The sequence below is a fragment of the Pholcus phalangioides genome, unplaced genomic scaffold (genome assembly GCF_987345545.1).
Source record: "Pholcus phalangioides strain wild (caught in Gottingen) unplaced genomic scaffold, Ppha-v1.0 ptg000016l_1, whole genome shotgun sequence".
Taxonomy (NCBI): domain Eukaryota; kingdom Metazoa; phylum Arthropoda; class Arachnida; order Araneae; family Pholcidae; genus Pholcus; species Pholcus phalangioides.
In genome coordinates, this window is record NW_028301609.1 from 10,732,370 (window position 1) to 10,753,932 (window position 21,563).

Below are 21,563 nucleotides of genomic sequence, written 5' to 3' on the forward strand. Positions count from 1 at the left end.
GCTGACACTGATTAGCATAATGTCACAAATTAATAACATATGCATCAAAAGTCAAATGGGAATGAATTCATATTCAATCGTGAATGTATGAAAAATTACTTCTATTTTGGAATTATTATTCGCGAACGTTTTTAATTTTTTAAATAAATACAAAATTTAAAAAAAAATGTTTTCTTTAAAATTTGGGGAAATTGAATGAAATTTGATTCGCAAGGGACAACATTTTGAGTACCGGCTTCTGACGAGAAACAAACACTAAGTACACTATAGATGATTATATGTTATATTATTTGATACTAACAAGTGTGAAGATTTCATTTCCCGTAGACAACCATGATTTTGTAATTATAAAAATCGGAATAAAAAAATAAGTAATGAATAGGTTTTAATGCGATTTGTTTCGAAATATTTTACGCAAACTCCGCTATTTTCTTATGTAAAAAAAAATTATGTATATATATATATATATATATATATATATTTGTATATATTTTGTACATATATTTGTATGTGTATATATATATATATACTGCATCGCATTGTCTTGAATTATCAAACACTGATTAGCATAATGTCACAAATTAATAACATATGCATCAAAAATCAAATAGGAATGAATTCAAATTCAATCGTGAATGGATAAAAATTACTTCTATTTAGGAATTATTATTCACGAACGTTTTTATTTTTTTAAATAAATACAAAATTTTAAAAAAAAAATGTTTTCTTTAAAATTTTTTGTGCATCCAAACACTGTAGAGATTTTTGGATAAAATAATTTATCATAATAACTGTCTAGTGTTAAAATGTTTCGTATCCGTAAAATAATTTTCGAATACGTGACAAATTTTCATTGAAAAGGAAAAACAAAAATGCGTTAATAAATTTTTTAAATAGAATTTTCAAGCTGAGTGCGATTATTTGAAGGTTATAAATTTTACTATATTGGATAATATATATACTGTAAGCAAAAAACTAGAAAAAAAACTAAATTTTTTCAAGATAATCGAGATTTTCGGTAGGAGAAGTTGTGGTTTCATTTCTTCAAAGTCCCCCAGAATAAGTAAATTAGTCAATTGCGGAATCATGTCACACTCCACGGTGCGACATCATCACCGCCGAATTCGGTCAATACCCTCTAAAATGTCAACTTCAGAGCAACAGTTGACGCCTCCATTTACCCCCGATCCTCGACCTTTGGATCAATGAAGGTCAACAAATGATTTAATATATACAAACACGTTTTATGTAATATCCGCATCGTCTCCACTCAAAAGCTCCACACATCAATTGAAATCTTTCGAAACTTCTCAGAATTAAATCTTCTCTTTTTCTCCTCAGCCAACATTATAAACCCGGAAACATCAATACCGTCTAGAAATATGATATCTCTCCCGCCTTGAATCCCCTCAATATAAATTTATAATTTACAGTTTTCTAGGAAGTATCCACGTATTCGAAAACGCGTTTTGAGATCTCGCAAGTTTCTGTTTTTAGATATATGAGGATAATAATATTTTAGACTTACCCTGTTTACTCTCCAGCCAACTATTGGCCTCCACAGCCATGCTTGTGGCAAACAAAGTACGCGTACAAGAATGAAGGAAAAATCTTTGGACAAAAAAACAAACAAATAGATAATAAACAACACACACTAAAACAGAGTACGACACATTCACACACACTCACATATACACGCACACTGAACACTGGAATGGACGACGAAGGCGGCTGGATACTCCTTTTCCGTGAGTATCCTAGTGGAAAGGCGATTTCACAGGAAAACCTAGAGAAGAGGGAGCTCGTGTGGGGAAATCACAGCGCCACCTGTCGACGCACAGAAGAAACATGCACATGGAAGGCTCAGCTTCCCGTTACCCCGCTTTCAACAGGGAAAATCGTCACGAATCATTGTTATCGAATTTTGCGACTGGTTTATTAATGAGCGAAAGGAAATCTTGATCCATTTAAACTGATAAAATTTATGATAAATTTTATATTAGTATTGACTTTTTCTTTTCCGATGAAGTTCATTAAAATATCTAAATTTCGAAAAGCATAAAAATATTTAAATACAACCTAAATGATGAATATCTAATAAAAAATGAGAAATATTAATTGAGGAATTTTTTTTATTAAATTATGGAAAACTAAATTAGGAAAAATTTATGAATTAGTAAAAATTATATTTATCGGATAAATGTAGAGACCGTTTCTCCAATGAAGTTGTTTTAAAACTGGAAAAATAAACTTAGGAAAAGTTCTAAAATGAATGATTATGGAATGATCAGTAGCATGAAACTCTAAGAAAGTTTATGAAAGATTATACAATTTTAAATTTTAGTATAAACTTATAAATTGTAATTATTAAATCAAAACTCAGAAATACTAATGGAGGAACTTTTTTTTATATATTAGAGAAAAATTAATTGACCAAAATTTACTGATTGATAAAAATAATTCTTTCATCTGAAATATTTTTAAAAATACATCGTTTTCGAAATGATGTTTTGAAATGTAATTTCACGTTTGAAAAAATTCTAAATTGAATGATTATGTAATAATAAGTACAATGGGATTTTTTTTGTAACTAACTGATGAAAAGTGTTGTTCATTATGTTATTAAAAAAATTTTAGAAATAAATTCAGAAATCATTCATTTACAATGAGAAATTTCATTTAAATATAAATATGTCAGATTCCGAATTAGAAAAAAATAAAATAACATTGTTAGTTAAAGAACTAAAAAATAATAATTTCAATTAAAATACTTGAAAAAATCAACCCAAAAAAATTATTTTCAATTAATATATCAATGTCTATTTCTATATCTATTTACAGAAAATAGATGTAATATAAAAATAATTCACAAAATTTACTTGGGTTTTGAAAAATTGATTCAATGAAATAAGATTGAGAAAATTGATTTATATTCAAAAAAAAGTAATTGGTTAAATGATTCCAATAGATGAACTTCCAATTACAGGATTTTTTTAAAAATTTCATAAATTTTTTAATTAAAAACTTACGTTCAAAAAAGTATTTAATTTTTAAAAAATTATTCAAACACTCGTTTACATGACCCGACACCCAGGCCCTCTTGCATACCGGGCAAGCATACATTGAAGAAGTATATTATTGAATACATAGAAGAATTATATTATTGAAACACATAGAAGAATTATGTTATTAAATACATAGAAAGTTTATATTCATTAAATACATAGCAAGTTTATATTCATTAAATACATAGCAAGTTTATATTAATAAATACATAGCAAGTTTATATTAATAAATACATAGCAAGTTTATATTAATAAATACATAGCAAGTTTATATTAATAAATACATAGCAAGTTTATATTAATAAATACATAGCAAGTTTATATTAATAAATACATAGCAAGTTTATATTAATAAATACATAGAGTAATTATATTATTGAAATGTAGAAGATTTATATTATTGAAATGTAGAAGATTTATATTATTGAAATGTAGAAGATTTATATTATTGAAATGTAGAAGATTTATATTATTGAAATGTAGAAGATTTATATTATTGAAATGTAGAAGATTTATATTATTGAAATGTAGAAGATTTATATTATTGAAATGTAGAAGATTTATATTATTGAAATGTAGAAGATTTATATTATTGAAATGTAGAAGATTTATATTATTGAAATGTAGAAGATTTATATTATTGAAATGTAGAAGCATATTTTCCAGATCAATTCAAGTACTCTTTATCATACAGAGATTTCAGCTGATTTTAACAAATATTTTCCATGATATTTGATTTAAATAAAGGAAATGGCACTTGAAAAATTCATTGTTATTCGAAAAATACAGATATAGTGATAAATTCAGATACACACGCGGGGAAAACTCTACCCCAAACAAGTAATCAAATTCATTTATAACGAGTGGGATTTTTCAGAATAAATTCTCAACGATAGCAAATTGATGGAAATCGCGATGAAAATCCCTCGATTTAAACCAACATTCGAGAGAATTTTCCAGAAAATTTTCGCATTTTCCCGGAAGACAAATGAGCTTTTAAAACAGAAATATTTTCCTTATCCTTCTCCAGTGAAGCTGTCACCGAAAACGTCTTTCTGGGAAAAAGTTACTGTAAAGATTATTGAGAAGACATTCCATTTATCTTGAGGCTTAATTAGTAAAGGAATTATATATTCGTAGAAAAGAAGAACAAACGACAGATTTTTAATTAAGAATTCGGGAATAACTCTCCAATTATAAATATATTTCCTCTTTTATTATCTCTTCATTAATTTAGAATTAATTATTGTGACGTTTAAATGTGATGCGAATTTCGGATTGATTTATCGCAATGAATCGATTTATTTTCCTCAAAAGAAATATTCTGGTCGAGGGGTCTCCTACATTTTAACATGGTAAAAAACTGGTTTTTTTAGGAAAATTATTATTTAAAATATTATTTATCCATTGATTTGTTTCAATACTTCACCAAATACATTTGATTGTGCAGGCTATCCTATGCTAGTACGAAATTTTTCGTATCTCTAATACTTAATTTGTTTACAAATTCTCAAAAAAGAATTCATTAACAACAGCTTGTGCGTATGATGAAATTGCGTGAAATCAATATGATTGAATAGAAAATGATTCAAAATAAAGGAAAACTGTTCAGAGGTCATAAAATGATGAAAAATATTAAGATTTCATCGACTCAATGTTATCCAAAATTAAATTTTAAATTTTTAAAACAATTTATAACCCACGTATTTATGATAGGAACTGAAATCTTTTCTGTCATTTTATGAACCGAGAGTACTTTCCTTTATTTTTAATCAATTTTTATTCAATTTCATTGATGTCGTGCTATTTTATCATAATTGTTGTTAATGCATTTCTTTTTTTTTTGAGAATTTATAAAGAATTAAGCGTTAGAGTCCGTCCGACCGAACCAGACCAGAATTGAACTTTGAGCCGATTCCCAGCCCGTAAGGGCCAACTGCCGACATAAAAACTAGCCAAGAAGACCTGCGAGGAAGAAAATGTGTCTATGTTTATAGATAGATATGTGTTTGCATGAATGTGTAGTGTATGTAAAAAGAACTGGTCAAATTGGTTAAAAGTCATGATCTGGCTTGAGTCCGTCCGACCGAACGAACCGTTAACCTTACTTAAAAATATAATCAGATACACAATCAAATACTATACACGAAGTTTTTGTAGTATTTTGATTGTATTTGTGGTTTTTGCATTATTTTGACTTTTTAGCAGATCTCCCAATTAAAAAGTCTCGCCACAGAGAGCAACAGGCCTGCAACGTTATAATTATTCAATCATTGCACTTCACTCATACTTAGGAAATTGATGGCAGATGGCAGCACTACACATAACAAGTATTTACACAGTAACAAACTTCACTTTAGGTTCACAACACGTATGCGCACATCCGAACATGAACCAATTTATTGGAGATATTTTCGCAGAGGAAGGTGATTTTAAGGTGCATGTGTGGTTTGGTAGTAGTGGTAGTAGTATTTTGATTGGGAGGACCATATTTTAGTGAAAAAGTTGTGGGAAGAGAGAGGGAAACGGGAAATAAAGTGGAATAAAGTGAACAACAGACGGGTATGCTCCCGATGAGCTCTAATTGCATCATTATTTTTTTTTTTTTTGAGAAAACGTAACTGTCGTTACATCCGGAGTCGTTGCGTTTTGTCTATAGCAAAGCTCACTACCACTGTATGTGAATCAGTCGGGACCACCAATTAATGACGTTATAGACGACGTATCGTTACAACCGAGGTCGTTACGGCGAATTTGACTGCACCAATAAAATCTATTTTACTTAGAAACATTCAGATTAATTATTCAATTACAGCCGAAAAAATTGCGCCCGAGTGACGTGGTGATGAGATGCTCGTCTATCACCGTGAAGGTTGTCGTCAGGTTCCAAGTTCGAACTGGGGAAGAATATGAATTAGATATTTTCCCTAACGAGCTTGAGGTGACCACCCATAGATGGCACCTTCATTTCCAATCCAACTTGTAAATAGTAGTAAATTGCGTGCAGCGATGTGGCCGGAGTTGTTGTGCGGTAAAGTAGTAAACGAGCCAAAAACATTATCTTAGGAAAGTAAAATTGCGAATTACCACCACAAAAACTATCAAAAGCAAGTAAAGTTGCCAATTGCAACCACAAAAATTGTCAAAGGCAAGTATAGTTACCAATCATCCCCCAAAAAAACTTGTCAGATGTAAGAGAAATAACCAATTTCAGCCAAAAAAAAAAATTGTCAAAGGCAATAATTTATGTCATGAAAATGATCGTAATAATTAAATTAACCTTCACTCGTGAAGTTCGAGTCATGTGGTGACCCTTTAAATATGTGTCCGGCCTGCGAGCAACAGAACTATCGCATATCTGGCAAATGGACTGAAAATTTTGTACACTCCTGATTCAAACACTTATAGAATTTTCTAAAATCCACACGGAGAACTGAAGTTACGTACTTTGTAAAGAACACAAAATGGATTTAATTTTAATATTTTTATGGTGTTTTTAGCACAATTCGTTCAGAAGATATCAATGTTTCAAGAGCCAGGGATATATTTCTCATCAAATAAGAAGACGAGGCGTTTTATTGAATGATTATCAAGAGAAACGTATACGTCATTGTCTTTGGAGAGTAACATAATCTGGACACATGTGTTGGATTTAGTGGCCAAATGTGTATCCGGAAGGTGGAGAAATGCGTGACACATAAGGGTGCGGGAGAAGATGTGTTTGAAGATGTGTTATCTCTGTCCTCCAAACATATGAAAAATACATGAGGTTTCTTTCGCCGCTGACATTGGCTTTATTCTCTCTACCCTCGAGCTAGAAATCCGATACAGCTTCGAGAGGGTGAGGACGGCTCAACAGCAGCTGTATTTCATCAATAATATAACAACTCTCAAGATATGAAGTAGTCCAAAAAAGTCATTAAATCGAGACGGAGGTGTTATTACGTTCAGTGATGGTCAAGATGGCCTCAGAAAAATAATCAAGAATGTGAAATATCGGTTTTACACTAGAACGCTCTCATTCTGACTGCTTTTCACATTTGCCGCCAAACTTGATCGCCTTTTCAACTCTATTTTTCAAAATTTGGAAATTTTCCTCTTTTCGGTATTTCTTAATTCGTCGAATGGACAATTTCAAGTCATTCCGTTGTGATGTTTAAAAACATACTTCTACCTAGAGCTACCGAGCGGTCACTTCAACCGCAGTTTTGACTTTTTTTTCATATTTATTAGATCTAAATTCACACATAATGTATACTATTTCCCAAGAGGCAGGTAATGGCCCATCCCGTGGGTTATAATTATAAGAACTTTATAAAACTGATACATACTGTACATTTGATGATGGAAAAGTAAAAATTCAAAACACACATAATAATCACAATATAAATTCGAGTTGAATTAGCAGAGCAAAATATATATATATATATAACTTGCATTCAAAAAGAATACTGAATTTAAAAAATGTGTTGAGAAATTTAAAATTGAAACATTTCAATAGCCAGAGTATAGCGCCCAAGGCAGCTGTATACACATAACTAAATATTATAAAATTAGGGAAAAAATGAAAAAATACAAAAATATATTTAATAATTTTTTGCCGGGTGTACTGTTCCTGGGCCGACAAACCCAGAGGGTTGTTAGTAGGCATGAAGAGGAACAAAAATTGCAATAGAACATGGTCTCGCACAGGGCCGTGATTTCAACTTTTCCAGGGGGGGGCAAAGAACATGAACTCAATGTATGTTTATATATATATATATTTGTATATATATATATATATATATATATACCATATATATACCATTTTTAGCGTATTTTCAAAAGCCGGGGAGTGGCGCCCCCCCCCCCCCAAAATGACAGGCCTGGTGTCGCAAACCACGTTGAGAGGGTGAAAATCGCGAAAAATGCGAGTCCAGAGGGGTCGAAAAATGGATGTTTGTTGATCGCTGAATGCGTTCGTCCGCTCACCATATTCAACGTAAGCAGCGTCGCGAAACGCATGCGCTGGGGTAGGATCATGCGCTGCAAACGAAGTAAATTAGTGCTATTGCGGTAGTAAGCACGTGTAGCAGTTAGTTGTCTGTTTCAATGAGTATCGTGATGGCTGACTACACGAACGAGGAGTACGCTGATATCCATGAGATTTACAGTCGAGCAGATGGCAATGTCGCTAGTACAGCGGATGTTCCAACAGTAATATCCGACAGCGCAAAAATATATAAAACCATGAAATTAACTATAAAAATTACAAAAATACTTATCATATATGTCTCTATTATGGTAAAAAAAATTATACAGGGATGTTCTGTAAGTGCTAATGCTGCTTTTATCTCACCAACCGTCTGTCGTAGAGGCATGATTCCAATTTAAAAAATGCTCGAAAGGGCGTTCAAAAATTACTCAGTACCAGTTTTGAGAGTGAAAACATAGTGAGCCACAGAATTAAAAAAAATCTAAATTTTTATACGGTCCCCTTGTCCTGTAACTTCCAATTATAAATTTGTTGTCCTCTCTCTCCAGAGGGCAACAGAAAAAATTCCATGTTTCCAAGTGCTAGCTATGATATTCGTAAATGTCATCGGTGTACGCCGTAATGTAGACAGTAAATGTTAGTATAGGTATAGGTATCATAAAATGTGACTGAAACCACGAAAAGTTCAAATTTTTAATGAATACTCTGTTAACATGATTTTTAAGATGATGTGAAACTTAAAAATCATGAACCTCAATTTATTATGCAAATGTTTTACGTGTGTGATTTCCATTTTAGATTATCAGTGATGTACAAACCAAGATATATATATTTAATGTTTTTTTACGTTCTCGAGACAATTACATGAACATGTGGTAACATCACATTGATTGGTATGGAATTTTAATTGAACGTGGCCATGAGAATCGTCTCGTAGGGAAAATTTCATGCATTTTCTCTTTTCAATCTTAATTTTCATATCATGCCATATCGGCATAGGTGGTGGAACTATAAGAATTCGGGCCACTTGAGGCCCCAAGAATTTCTATGAAGCTTGCCGGTGAACGTGCATAGCAATGCACGTACCCTTCCCAGTGTGTTTTATTGAATCTCGAACCGGACCAGATCGTCAGACCAGACAAAACCGGGGCTCTGTCTGTCTTTTCCGGGACAGAGGCCTTCACCCGTGTGTGTTGGGCCATTCTGGGGAGGACCGGGGATTCCTGGCCGGGGCGCTTGCTAGAGTATCTGCGAGCACTCCGTCTGGACACCCCCTCCCGATCCTCTAAATCAGTGATTCCCAACGTGGGCGTTAACGCCCCCTGGGGGGTGATGAAATGTTCCGGGGGGTGGTAGAAGCTACGGGTATAACATAGAAATCATTTGAAATCAATAGTTTGGTCGCGGCAGTGATGGTAACTCGTGGGAAAAATTGGCCAAAATTTTACCAAGTGGGAAATTTTGCGAGTTCATCAAACAAAAGAATTTTTTGAAAAAAGTAGAAATTAATGCAGTGCAATACTTTTCTAATGTAAAATACTTGACTACGTATTTTCTCCGCTAGATGGCAGCACATTTTTCAGAATGCTTGGGAAAAATTTAGTCGAGAGGGAAATTTTGCTGGAAGAGGTTACCATCACTGAGTCGTGGTGACGCTGTCCGTTTCTTGCACGAACCCAGGTTATTTCCCATAGGAAAATCCAGTTCTTTCACGCGTTATAATTCTTGTTCGCGTCGCTGGGGGCGCTGGGGTTGCATCAGAAACGACCATCCCCACGCGTCGGGTTCGCGAGTTTTTATTGCCTCCCCGCAAGTGGTGGCGCTGTCCGTTTTTAGCGTAGCAGGTAGCCCAAGTCGACAAGATACTACTTGCCTAAAGAAGCAAAGGATGTTTAGAGGTGTACCCAGTGTCAGAAACTTTCCTGACATTGGGGCACAACAGAAATGGCGGCATGACCACAGAAAAAGATTGCTACCGCAGGGAGTCCCGCATCCAGGGGTTAGCGCTCCAACCTTTCTGTAAGTATAAAAATAAAAGGCTGCCGTTCGGAATCGTAAATAAATTTTAGGTCCCTGTCTGATCAGCCCTCGTGCGCAGACAATGACCGTGGTGTGACAAAAATTATCAAATAATGAAATGCTCATTCCATGTGTAAACATTTGCCATGAATTAACACAGCATGAAGTTTGCTTATTATATGAATACATGTTTTTCTGCGGATATGCTACATTTTATAAAAAATGGTTAAAAAAGGGGTTCTTTGGATAACATGGTTTTTCTCTTACTTCACACTTGAATACATCATTCTTGGATGGCATAAAATTGAGGAAATACTTGGAACTTTGAGACTTTTTCGTATTAAATCCGATTCTGAGATTTCTCACACACATTGGCATGTTATCAGAAAATACTGTGTATCCGCCAGGTATTTCGCCCGCAAGGAAAGAGTCCGATGGCGACGTCTTCAAAAAGTTTTGGAAAAATTTCAACTGATTCCCCCTTCATTTAAATGTCCACAAAAATATTAAAAAATATTAAAATTCTGGCGGAACCATCGTAAAAATCACTCAAAATTTTCTTTTTTTAAATATTTTGAATGCCAATATAGAGGCCAAGAATAAATTTAAATTTTAGACATCAGTCCTAGAGAGCGTTAGAGTGACGTCATTCAAGCAACAAAGGATAAGGTACAGCAAAGACAAAGAAACAGGGTAAAAAGGGAAATCGTTATAGTTTCTAGAAGAGAAGCTGAGGAGGAGAGAGTGAAAAGTTTTTTTTTTTATGTAAATATCGCCAAGAAGGGCGAAAGGCGATGAGTATACAACCTCTGATAATAAAGTTCGGTGAATAGTCCTGTAACATTAACGTAGATGAAATGTTAACGAAAGTTACCTTACTGTCCTTCGAAATAGTCACCTCCCATTACTATGCACCGCTGAGATCTCCTATACATGTCCTGGTAACTTTGCAGGAAGTCTTCTTTTGGGATGGAGTTCAAAAGCCTCGTCACGTTTCGTTGGATGTCGGGAATATCGTCAAATCTCTTTCCTTTCAAAGCGAGTTTGAGTCGTGGGAATAGGAAGAAGTCTGGAGGATTGAGATCTGGCGAGTATGGTGGATGTTCAATTCGCACCACCCCCCTTTTTTGCCAGGAACTGTTTGACGATATTGGCTGTGTGAGGGCGAGCATTGTCGTGAACAAGAAACCATGAACCTTGTTGTGCGTTCTGAGGTCGTACCCTGCGTAGACGTTTCATGAAACAGGTCAAAATTTCAATGTACCTTGCAGCATTCATCGTCGATCCCTCAGGTAGAAATTCCTTGTGGATTTTCCTGTTCTCAGTTAAGAACCAACGCACTAAACAAGCACTTTGTAAAACAAGTCTTTCACGGAACACAAACGACGCTCAACTGAACAACGGTGGCGACAGATGGTCAAACCATTTGGGATTATTTTTAACTCTTTCAACATTTCAATTGCACGTTGGGGGGGAGGTTCTTAAACTTTTGTGTTCCACGAACACCCCCGTGCCAATAAAATGAGAAGATCCTTTACTTGATAATATTAAGTACATAGCTAAGTTTTGAAAAAAGCCTCTCTGCAGAGAGCAGGCACTGGATAATGGCATGTGGATAATGCTTTAACTATCAAAAAACGTGAGTAGCATCGTTTTGATGCGTGATTTTTCTGCTCTGAGCTTTTTCCGACGAGTTGATGCAGGAGAACGCCATTCCATGCTTTGCCGTTTCGTTTCAGGGTCGTACCTGATACACCAGGACTCCTCCTTAGTGACAATACAGTTCAAGAAATTTGGTGTTGCATCCGCCGTTTCGACAAAATCCTGTGAAGCCTGTAAACGTGCCTGCTTCTGATCGTCAGTCAAGTGATGTGGCACAAGACGACAACACGCCTTTCGCATCCCTAAACTCTGGGTAACGATTTGTCGCACGGATTCACGGTTAATCTGCAGTTCATCAGCTATCATGCGCACAGTTAATCGACGATCTTTCGTGATCATTTTCATCACTATCTCAATGTTTTCGTCACTGACGGAGGTCGCAGGTCTTCCGCTACGGGGGTTGTCAGAAACACTTTCCCGGCCTTCTCTAAAATGGGCGAACCACTCGTACATACACTTCATGGACAGTGCTTGATCTTCATAAACACGTACCAGCATCGCGTGAGTTTCTTTCGGTGTCTTGCCAAGCTTAAAACAAAACTTAAAATTGATCTTTTGTTCGTTCATTTTCCTGTTCTCAGTTAAGAACCAACGCACTAAACAAGCACTTTGTAAAACAAGTCTTTCACGAAACACAAACGACGCTCAACTGAACAACGGTGGCGGCAGATGGTCAACACCTGCCGCTACGCATGTGCAGCGTTTTGCTTCGCCAGTGTTGCCAGATCGGCCGTTCTGACTTCATTCACCGAACTTTATTGTCAGATGTTTTATATTCATATACATCATATTCATTCTAAATCTTCTTCACTATATTAATTACTATTTTATTTCTTTTGCGTGGCATAGTTTTGATCGTCTTGAAGATTACAGCTGGAATAACGGTGACTCTGCAACTGACAGATAGAACTGGACAACCCAAGACCAAGTCTCTCTATTTCGGGATGATAATTTTCTAAAAGAAATCCCCAAATACACAAACATGAGGTTCCACCAAGACACAGCAAACGTTTCAAACATATTATTTAATGATATGAACATATATTTAAATGCTACCTACCATCTTGATGTCATGGTTAGGTTAGCCAAGAGTTCGAATGCATTGAGAAAAATCTGAATGTGTTCCTATTATTACTAACGCCATAACTAGATTTTTTTTTTTCAATTTAGATACCATCTAAAAGTACTTGATAATACTCAAGTTACAAATGAACAGAAACAGAAAGACAAACTTTTCAAAATCAGGCTAATGATGTACAGAGTTAAAAAAAAGTTGTGTCTTACATTACCTCGCAGCAAAAAAAAGTCTTGCTGTTGAAAAGCAGATGATACCCTTGGCAGGTACATGCGCAATCAAATAATTTGTACCAGGGAAGCCAAATCCAGAAGGGCTAAAAATTTCGTTTTGGCAGCACCGAGTGGATTGGTATTAAATTTTGAAGTATATCAAAAAAAATAATACGTTAATGACAAGTGAAAGTGCAGAACCTTGGTGTTGGAGGTGCAGCAGTGTTGCGACTCATGGAGACAGTGGAAAAAGGAACACGTCTGTTTTTTTTATAGATATTTTACTTCTACTGCATTAATAGATGAGTTACAGAAAATATAAATTGCATGCACAGGAACGATCATAAAGGCTAGAGTTCCCAGCTCAGTTAATTTGACTGATGACAAAATTATGTTCCAAATGGAAAAAAGTAATTCAGACATGTCAGTGATCACCAGGATGAGGAAATTTGCATAGTGAAATGGTACAACAAGAAAGCTGTGTGTGTGTTGCTGTGTTCCTCCAAACTTAGAGTAGAGCCACAAGACAAATGAAGAAAGCCACAAGAAGAATGGCAGGTACATCGAAATCCCTCCTCTAGTATTTGTAAAAGAATACAATAACAACATGGGTGGAATTGATTTGATTGATCGAATGATCAGTTATTACTGAATAAATGCACACGCTAAAAAATTAACCGTGAAAACATCATGCATTTCTTCGATCTTGGTTTAGCAAATGCAAAAATGAGGAAGGACAAGAAGGCTATGAGAGTCGTAAATTCATGCAAGTTTTAGATTTCAAAATATTAATTGTGGAGAAACTTCTACGGCAACTTAAACTGACAGATGCCAGTGATTAAGAAATGGCCAATACACTGCCAAACACTCTTAAACGAAAAAAAAAAACAATATGAGTATTGAGTCCAACACAATAACAAAAAAGGACTTAAACATCTTAAAAATGATGAATATTGATAATTTTGTAAGATTTAATTACAAAAGATGCACAAAAAAAGTAATGTGCATCGAATACAACCTATATTTCTGTTTGACTGCAGAATAATTGTTTTATGCAGCCCCACTCAGTTTTTGCTAAATACTTCCATCTTCAGGTATATATTTATCTATGTTTCACATATATGCAAATATATGTGAATATATTTCTTCTATTTTGATACTTGAGTGTGACTAAAACTATCTGTCCTAAGAATTTATGTGAAATATATAAAGTAAATAACGTTAATTTTGTGTTTTTCACATTAATTGAAATTGTTTTTCATGTCATTCCTTCTATATTAATAGTGAATATTTTCCAAGAACTGAGGCCTGTCCATTGTAATGGACATGCCGAAAAGAGAAGTTTTCTTGAATTTTTTTTTAAAATGACTATGCATAATATTTTGTATTACCATAAAGGAGGTTAATTCCAAATTTCATAAAAATCGGTTGATAAACTTGGGCTTGGGTCTCAAGCGGTTACGAGGCTTTGCACCCGGGCGGCAGATAAGCTCGAGCCGCCCCTGGTCGTTGCATGAAATTGCCGCATTTGTTGTTTATGTGTGGTCATTAACTGCTTCTCAATGGGCGAAAGATTTTTTTTTTTTACCATCTTCCGAAGAGAACTATGGTATACACTGAAGAGCCAAAAAAATGGTAAACCTGCCTAATATCGTGTAGGGCCCCCGCGAGCCCACGGAAGGGCCGCAACACGACGTGGCATGGACTCGACTAATGTCTAAAGTAGTGCTGGAGGTAATTGACACCATGAATCCTGTAGGGCTGTCCATAAATCCGTAGGAGTAACAGGGGGTGGAGATCTCTTCTGAACAGCACGTTGCAAAGCATCCCAGATATGTTCAATAATGTTCATGTCTGGGGATTTTGGTGGCCAGCGGAAGTGTCTAAAGTCAGAAGAGTGTTCCTGGAGCCACTTTGTAGCAATTCTGGAAGTATGGGGTGTCGCATTGTCCTGCTGAAATTGTCCAAGTCCGTCGGAATGCACAATGGACATGAATGGGTTCAGACAGGATGCTTACGTACCTGTCAGAGTCGTATCAAGACGTATCAGGGGTCCCATATCACGCCAACTGCACACGCCCCATACCATCACAGAGCCTCCACCAGCTTGAACAGTCCCCTGTTGACATGTAGGGTCCATGAGGTTGTCTCCATACCCGTACACGTCCATCAGCTCGAAGCAATTGGAACCAAGACTCGTCAGACCAAGCAACGTGTTTCCAGTCCTCAACAGTCCAATGTCGGTGTTGTCGGGCCCAGGCGAGGCGTAAAGCTTTGTGTCATCAAGGGTACACGAGTGGGCCTTCGGCTCCGAAAGCCCATATCGATGATGTTTCGTTGAATGGTTCGCACGCTGACACTTGTTGATGGCCCAGCATTGAAATCTGCAGCAATTTACGGAAGGGTTGCACGTCTGTCACGTTTAATGATTCTCGTCGGTCCCGTTCTTGCATGATGTTTTTCCGGCCGCAGCGATGTCGCAGATTTAATTTTTTACCGGATTCCCGATATTCACGATACGCTCGCGAAATGGTCGTACGTGAAAATCCAAATTTCATCGCTACCTCGGAGATGCTATGTCCCATCTCTCGTGCACCGACTATAACACCACGTTCAAACTCACTTGAATCTCGTTGACCTGCCATTGTAGCAGCAGTAACCGATCTAATAACTAAGCCAGACACTTGTTGCGTTATATAGGCGTTGCCGACCGCAGCGCCGTACTCTGATTGGTTCCATATCTCTTTATTTGTATACGCATGCCTGTACCAGTTTTATTGGCTCTTCATTTTATAAGTTAATATTTAATGGGAATCGCTAGCTTTTAAAAGTTTCTCGAGGCATGCATCGCGCGCGCGTGTATGTTAGTAAAACGATGATTGGCTCAGTGACTTTGTCCAGGAGACATAACACTTCAGAATGCCTCAGCTGATATCATCCAACCTCTATCATCCAACTGCAACATCTGTTATAACTCCATGCATTTACCATTAGAACATTCAGCTGGACCCACAAAGTAGCTAAAAATAATTAACTCATGATTTAGAAAATTTTAGTCGTAACTATTAGTAACGAGGTTCTGAGCCCTGATATGCATTCAAAAGTTTTCTGGAGAATTCAAACCTGAAAGAGAATACATTGGAAAATATCGGTTTTGATATATTGGTCATTATAGGAAATATTCAGCAGCGTCTTCAATAAGATATACAGTAGCAAGATGTGAAACAAATGGATCTGTGGACAAAATTTGGCATGATGGGTTGATATGTAAGGTTATGTGCCTAAACTTATTTTGTATTATTAAATTTGTCAGACAATATCATGACTCGCGTAATTTTCGAGTCCAGATAAACGACCACATTGAATCCTTGACCATGTAGGGCCTCAGGGAAGTGTTCTTGGTCCCTCCACTTTATAATTTGTGCATGCATGATTTTCCAGTGGCACCAAAAGGAATTACTGCTACTTATGGTGGCGTACGTAACATGCAGATGAAGTCAAGTCATGTGCGACGTCACTCAACCTGTACTGTATATATATAAGTAGCGATGCTGCGATCGAATACTCGCTTACTTATCACTTACTTGTACGCGCGCTGCTTATATGCACGTGTTAGTACGTTAAACAAATAATGGTCTGTTGTCGGTTAAACCTAAATTGTTATGTTACAACTGTGAGCCGGATGTTTGGAGTGTCTACAAGGCGTCTTTAATAGCCATTAGAAACGATGTTATATTATCGTATCATTCCATTGTGGTATGGTATTAAAGTGGCGACGAGCCACCAAAACCGGTGACCCTAGTGAACTTGGACTGTGCTCTAATCAGGCGATCCCAAGGTCCACGCAATCTTCAGGTGCAACATCGAACATTCAAGATGCTTCTCGGTCTAGCCAGGCCTCTCTACATCTGATGGGCGTCCTTGCTGCAGGTCCAGCGAGTCTATCTAATCAGCGTGGTAAATTAAAAAGAAAAATAGTAAAATGTACACCCTTTTGAATTTCATACACATATTTAGAATTGAATATAGTTATACAAAGTTATATATTTAAAAATAGATATGAAATTTGCACCATCTCTATGCAGATTGGGTTTAAAAATTTGTTGCATAATTCTAATTTCTGCCCCATGTCGCACGAAAATACTCTTCAAGGGGCTAATAAGTTGGCGTATCACGAATCGCATTTAAGGCTCCACAATTTTGGAAGGCTAATCCGGGATTATGGTTCATTCAATTGGAATTACAATTTGTGAATTCCGGTGTTACAGCTGACTCGACAAAATACTATTGCGTAGTCGCAGCTTTGGAATGTGTTATTCTAACTCTTGTTAGTGACATAATCCACCCGAATCGATATACGAAACCTTAAAAAAAAAAAAAGATTATATATGTCGCGCGAAAATTATGACGATTCTCTCGGAAACTTCTAAATTAAAAATGTCATTGAAGGATTTATAGATAGGTGACCCTCGCACCTATTGCGATCGATACGGGATCTAGCAGCACCTCCTAGAGATAGGCCTCTACAGTCTGCTTGTGACGTCAGTAAGTAGTCGATTTTCCCTCAGAATATTCAGGCTATCACTATGCGGTATTTGTGAGCCAATCAGGAAGATTCTACGCCAAAATAAGAAGAAACGCAATAGGATGCCGTGTTTTTCGAAATGTGGCAAACTTACTAGGTAGTCTGAATGACGTTTATGGCAAACAGTGCAGAGGCCTTCTATCTCTAGGAGGTGCTGAATCTAGCCGCCAAATCTTAATCGGTACCGGTGTACTAAAATCCTTATTTCTTCAGAGACTCCCGGTATTAGTACAGGAAGTCCTGTCAATTTGTCACGACGTAGGTGATCACGATCACGCTAAATTAGCGGAGAAAGCAGATCAGCCAGTTTTCGATTTCTTGAATTAATTAATTTCGATTTATTGAATTAATACACTAACTGAAAATATCGAACGATTATCTCGATCTAAATTTAGAATCGAAAAAGAAATTTTCGCTCCATTTCGAAATTCCAAAATATAAAATCGGATTTTGTTAAAACTTCCGGAAAACACTGTTGGGATATCATGCGAAATTTGGCACGAAAGCGCATAGATGTGCACAACCATGCAATGAGTCTCTGTTTCAGCGGCGGCTGATGACCGCTTCCAAGATCGTGTTTTTCAAGACCGAATGACGGGATTGCAATACTTGATCGACGCGGGAGCAGAAATTTCTGTTTTGCCTAAAAATGGAGAAAAAAATACAGAAAATTAAGCAAGGTAAAACCCCATCAATGGTTTGCTGCTAACGGCTCTAAAATTGAAAAACTTGGCAAGGTTATGGCTTTTCTGGCGATAATCGTAAAAATATTCATTTCAGTGACGTCTTTTGCAACCTACAAAAAAAAAAAATTGAAATCCCAGTGACAAAAATGAAATTTTTACCGAGTTTCTGGGTTACAGTTGATATGAAAACGCCGTGTGATTGATGTTGTGCGTCTGATAAATTAAATATTTTAACATTAATATGTATATAGGAATAAACTGCAAACCGAAGCCAAATGTGTATAATGAATGAGTAAATGAGCAAAAGTCGTATAAATGAGAGTTGTATTGACGCGTGTTCCACTGTATTGTGGTTTTATGAGTGTTTCTGTGTATACTGAACCCCACTGCATGTGAGTATACAATACTTGAAGAGTAATTCCGTCACTATTGGACCTGAAATGTTTGTAAAAATTAGAGAGGTGGGGAGAAGGAGATTGAATGATATATGACGTCTGTCTTTGGGAGATGTGTTGGTGACAGTATCTCTTTGTAATGAAGCTAACCAATGGTCACTCTCAAGCGGGGCCACACAGTAATAACAAACCATAAAAAATACCAATCAAGACCTTGGGTATCATATGTCAGCGCGTTTTTAGCAGGAGCTGTATTACGTAAGATGAGATCATCGTGTTTCTTTAGTGCCTGCTCAAGCTAGAACAGTGTTGACAACTTAGTTATATTTTCCAAACTAGATCGAGCCATTCTTGGTCATTTGGATGGAAAAAAATACCCATCTAGTTGCTAGTTGTTTGTCTTTTTAAAAAAAATTTCCTGTGTACTAGTAGTCTATTATTGTGCCCGAGTGGCATGGTGGTAAGATGCTCGTCTACCATCGTGAAGGTTGTTGTCAGGGTCCCGGGTTCGAACCCAAGGGAGGATATAGATAAGTATTTTCCCAAAACTAACTCGAGGCGACCACCGGTAGACAGTACCTTCACGTCCAACCCATCTCACTAATGGCAGTAAATTGCAATATAGCGATATGGCCAGAGTTGGTGTTTGGTGAAGTAGTAGTCTATTATTAAATCACGTGAAAATACAGGAATGTTCCGGGAAATACGAGACGTATGGTCATACAAATAATTATTGAAATTAATTCTGGGTTGTTTAAGTTCGGTTTCCAGTTGTTTTCGATGAATCTCTCTTTTTTTGAAAAACGTTATAATTTTTCTGCATCTGCTATGCAATGTCATCTTGCTTACTTTTTGTACCTGCAATAATTTTCTACCTCGCATATGTTTTTTATATTGTTTTGAATCAATACCAACACAATGTGTCATTATCCCCATTGTGCATAATTTTTGATTGCAGCTCGCTCTGTAAGCTTGTGATAGATTTCTTGCTATGCTTTTCTTCATGTTTGTACATCGCCGCCCTCCCTATTTTGCATATGTTATGCATTAACACACAGAGAGAGAGTTATAATTAATTAATGGGTTTAATAATTAATAATTTCATTGGTTAATATTTTTATTAAAATTTGAAATTTTCGCATGCTATGTCATTTGTACGGAAGTCACTGGCGCTTACTCCGCTTCGAGTGCCCCACCAGTTTAAATTTCTTATAAAATGGCCTGCAAAAGGCTGTCCTAGAACTTCTACGATTCTCTTCTCAACTCTGACTATGAACGTCTTTGTGAAGTCTCCAATTATACTAGCACTGACATTTTTAGATTTAAAGCCGGTTTTTGATATGTATTTGTATTACATGGCTGATTTTTCCCTTCTGGTAATGCCAGAATTGATACACTGCACATATGTCATTGTAAATACAGTACTTCATGACTGATAGGAGTCACAAAGTTGCAGGATGAGAAGCAACGATGAGTTATAACTCGGTGCACAAGCGGTGAGTTTGCGGCCCGGTTGTGGCCGTCTACAATATCTGTATGCATTGCTATGAGTCTTTAATGGGCAGGTAAATATGTTGGGCCTGATTTCCGAATGGACAACCGTGACATTAGTCAGTCCCACGACTCTAATTTAGAGACTTGGGCAATCGATCTTTGTGAACGGAAAAAAATGGACTCCCGAGATGCTTTTAGTTATTGTGCTAGAGAGCTAGATGGCGCTACAGTTGCCACACATAAAAAGACGCATTATTATGATAATTTTTGAAGAGCTGCCTTTCAAACTACTTTGACTCCGACTCAAGGCAAAACATTTATGTTGGGTCAAGGCCGAGCTAGAGGAGGCCGGGGGGGGGGGGGCAAACTTTACTTAGTGGGGTGGAAAATTTTAGGAAAGAGAAAACAAAAATACCACTATACAAAAAATCATTGAGTGGAAAAACCATGTCTCTTCTTCCCCCCCCCCCCTATCCTATAGTTACAGCCCTGGTTGGGTCCTCTCTCGATTCCTGCATAATTTCAATTCCCTAAAAATTTTTATGCTCCATTTTCATTGTCATGGAGATGTCCTGTGATTACTGATTCACGCAAACAAAGATTAAACAGTCGACGCTCGTCAGAATGACCCCACGTTATAGTGACCAGTTCATTGCAACGACCGGTGGGATGAGTCCCAAATGTTTTCATAGAACGACTATCATGTTTTGCTTTCAATAAAACGACCCTCCCAATATAACGTCCGTTTCCGACGAGACGGAGAGGGTCGTTATATCTAGCGTCGACTATTAATCACTAAAAATATTCAGTGAAATTTTAGAGTAAAGTTCGAGGAGTGCGCTGGTGCATTTTGACATGAATAACGTGGAGATAACGTCAATAAAAGTATCAATTTTTCTAATTAATTAATATAAATATGAAGATCTCATTAATTAAGGGGTCGTTCAAGTATTACGTCAGCAATTTTCCAGCCATTTATGACCCCATACCTTGTCAGCAAAAGTCAGCAAAACTCTGACCCCCATTGTCAGTAAAATTTCATCATCTCTGCCCCCTACTATGTTATTATAATAACTTCTGATAAGAAATCGATTATGATACCTTTATATGTTATTATAATCGATTTCTCATCAGAAATTATTATAGTAACATATAAATGTACTTTCTTTCGCAATTTTTAATTTTTTAAATTTTTGATGTATAAAAAAAATATATTTTTTGAATTTTAAAAAGTTATTTTTTGATCGTTTGGGGGCCCCATGCCCCCCAAAGCTGGAGGGGCCCTATGTCTCCTCCAGCGTACAGTCTCTGATCCCACCAATATGTGGCAGGAGGTAGAGATGACGAAATTTTACTGACGGGGGGGGGGGGGGGTTCAGAGTTTTGCTGACTTTT

General features: G+C 36.4%; 2 protein-coding genes across 2 annotated transcripts in view; both read right to left on the reverse strand.

Moving 5' to 3' along the window:
* The window catches only part of Eip63E (cyclin dependent kinase Eip63E), a 123,045-nt gene extending 121,260 nt beyond the window's left edge, over nt 1–1,785 (reverse strand). The window contains exon 1 of the mRNA XM_089246050.1: nt 1,529–1,785. Coding sequence (XP_089102176.1) covers nt 1,529–1,568 — 40 coding nt within the window. The 5' untranslated portion in view covers nt 1,569–1,785. The remainder of the gene's footprint in view (nt 1–1,528) is intronic.
* Nucleotides 1,786–11,682: 9,897 nt separating this feature from the next.
* Nucleotides 11,683–12,288, reverse strand: LOC149075033 (protein GVQW3-like). Its single transcript, XM_089245994.1, has one exon. It carries the CDS (start codon nt 12,286–12,288, stop codon nt 11,683–11,685), a length of 606 nt encoding a protein of 201 aa, XP_089102120.1.
* Between the last annotated feature and the right edge of the window lie 9,275 nt (nt 12,289–21,563).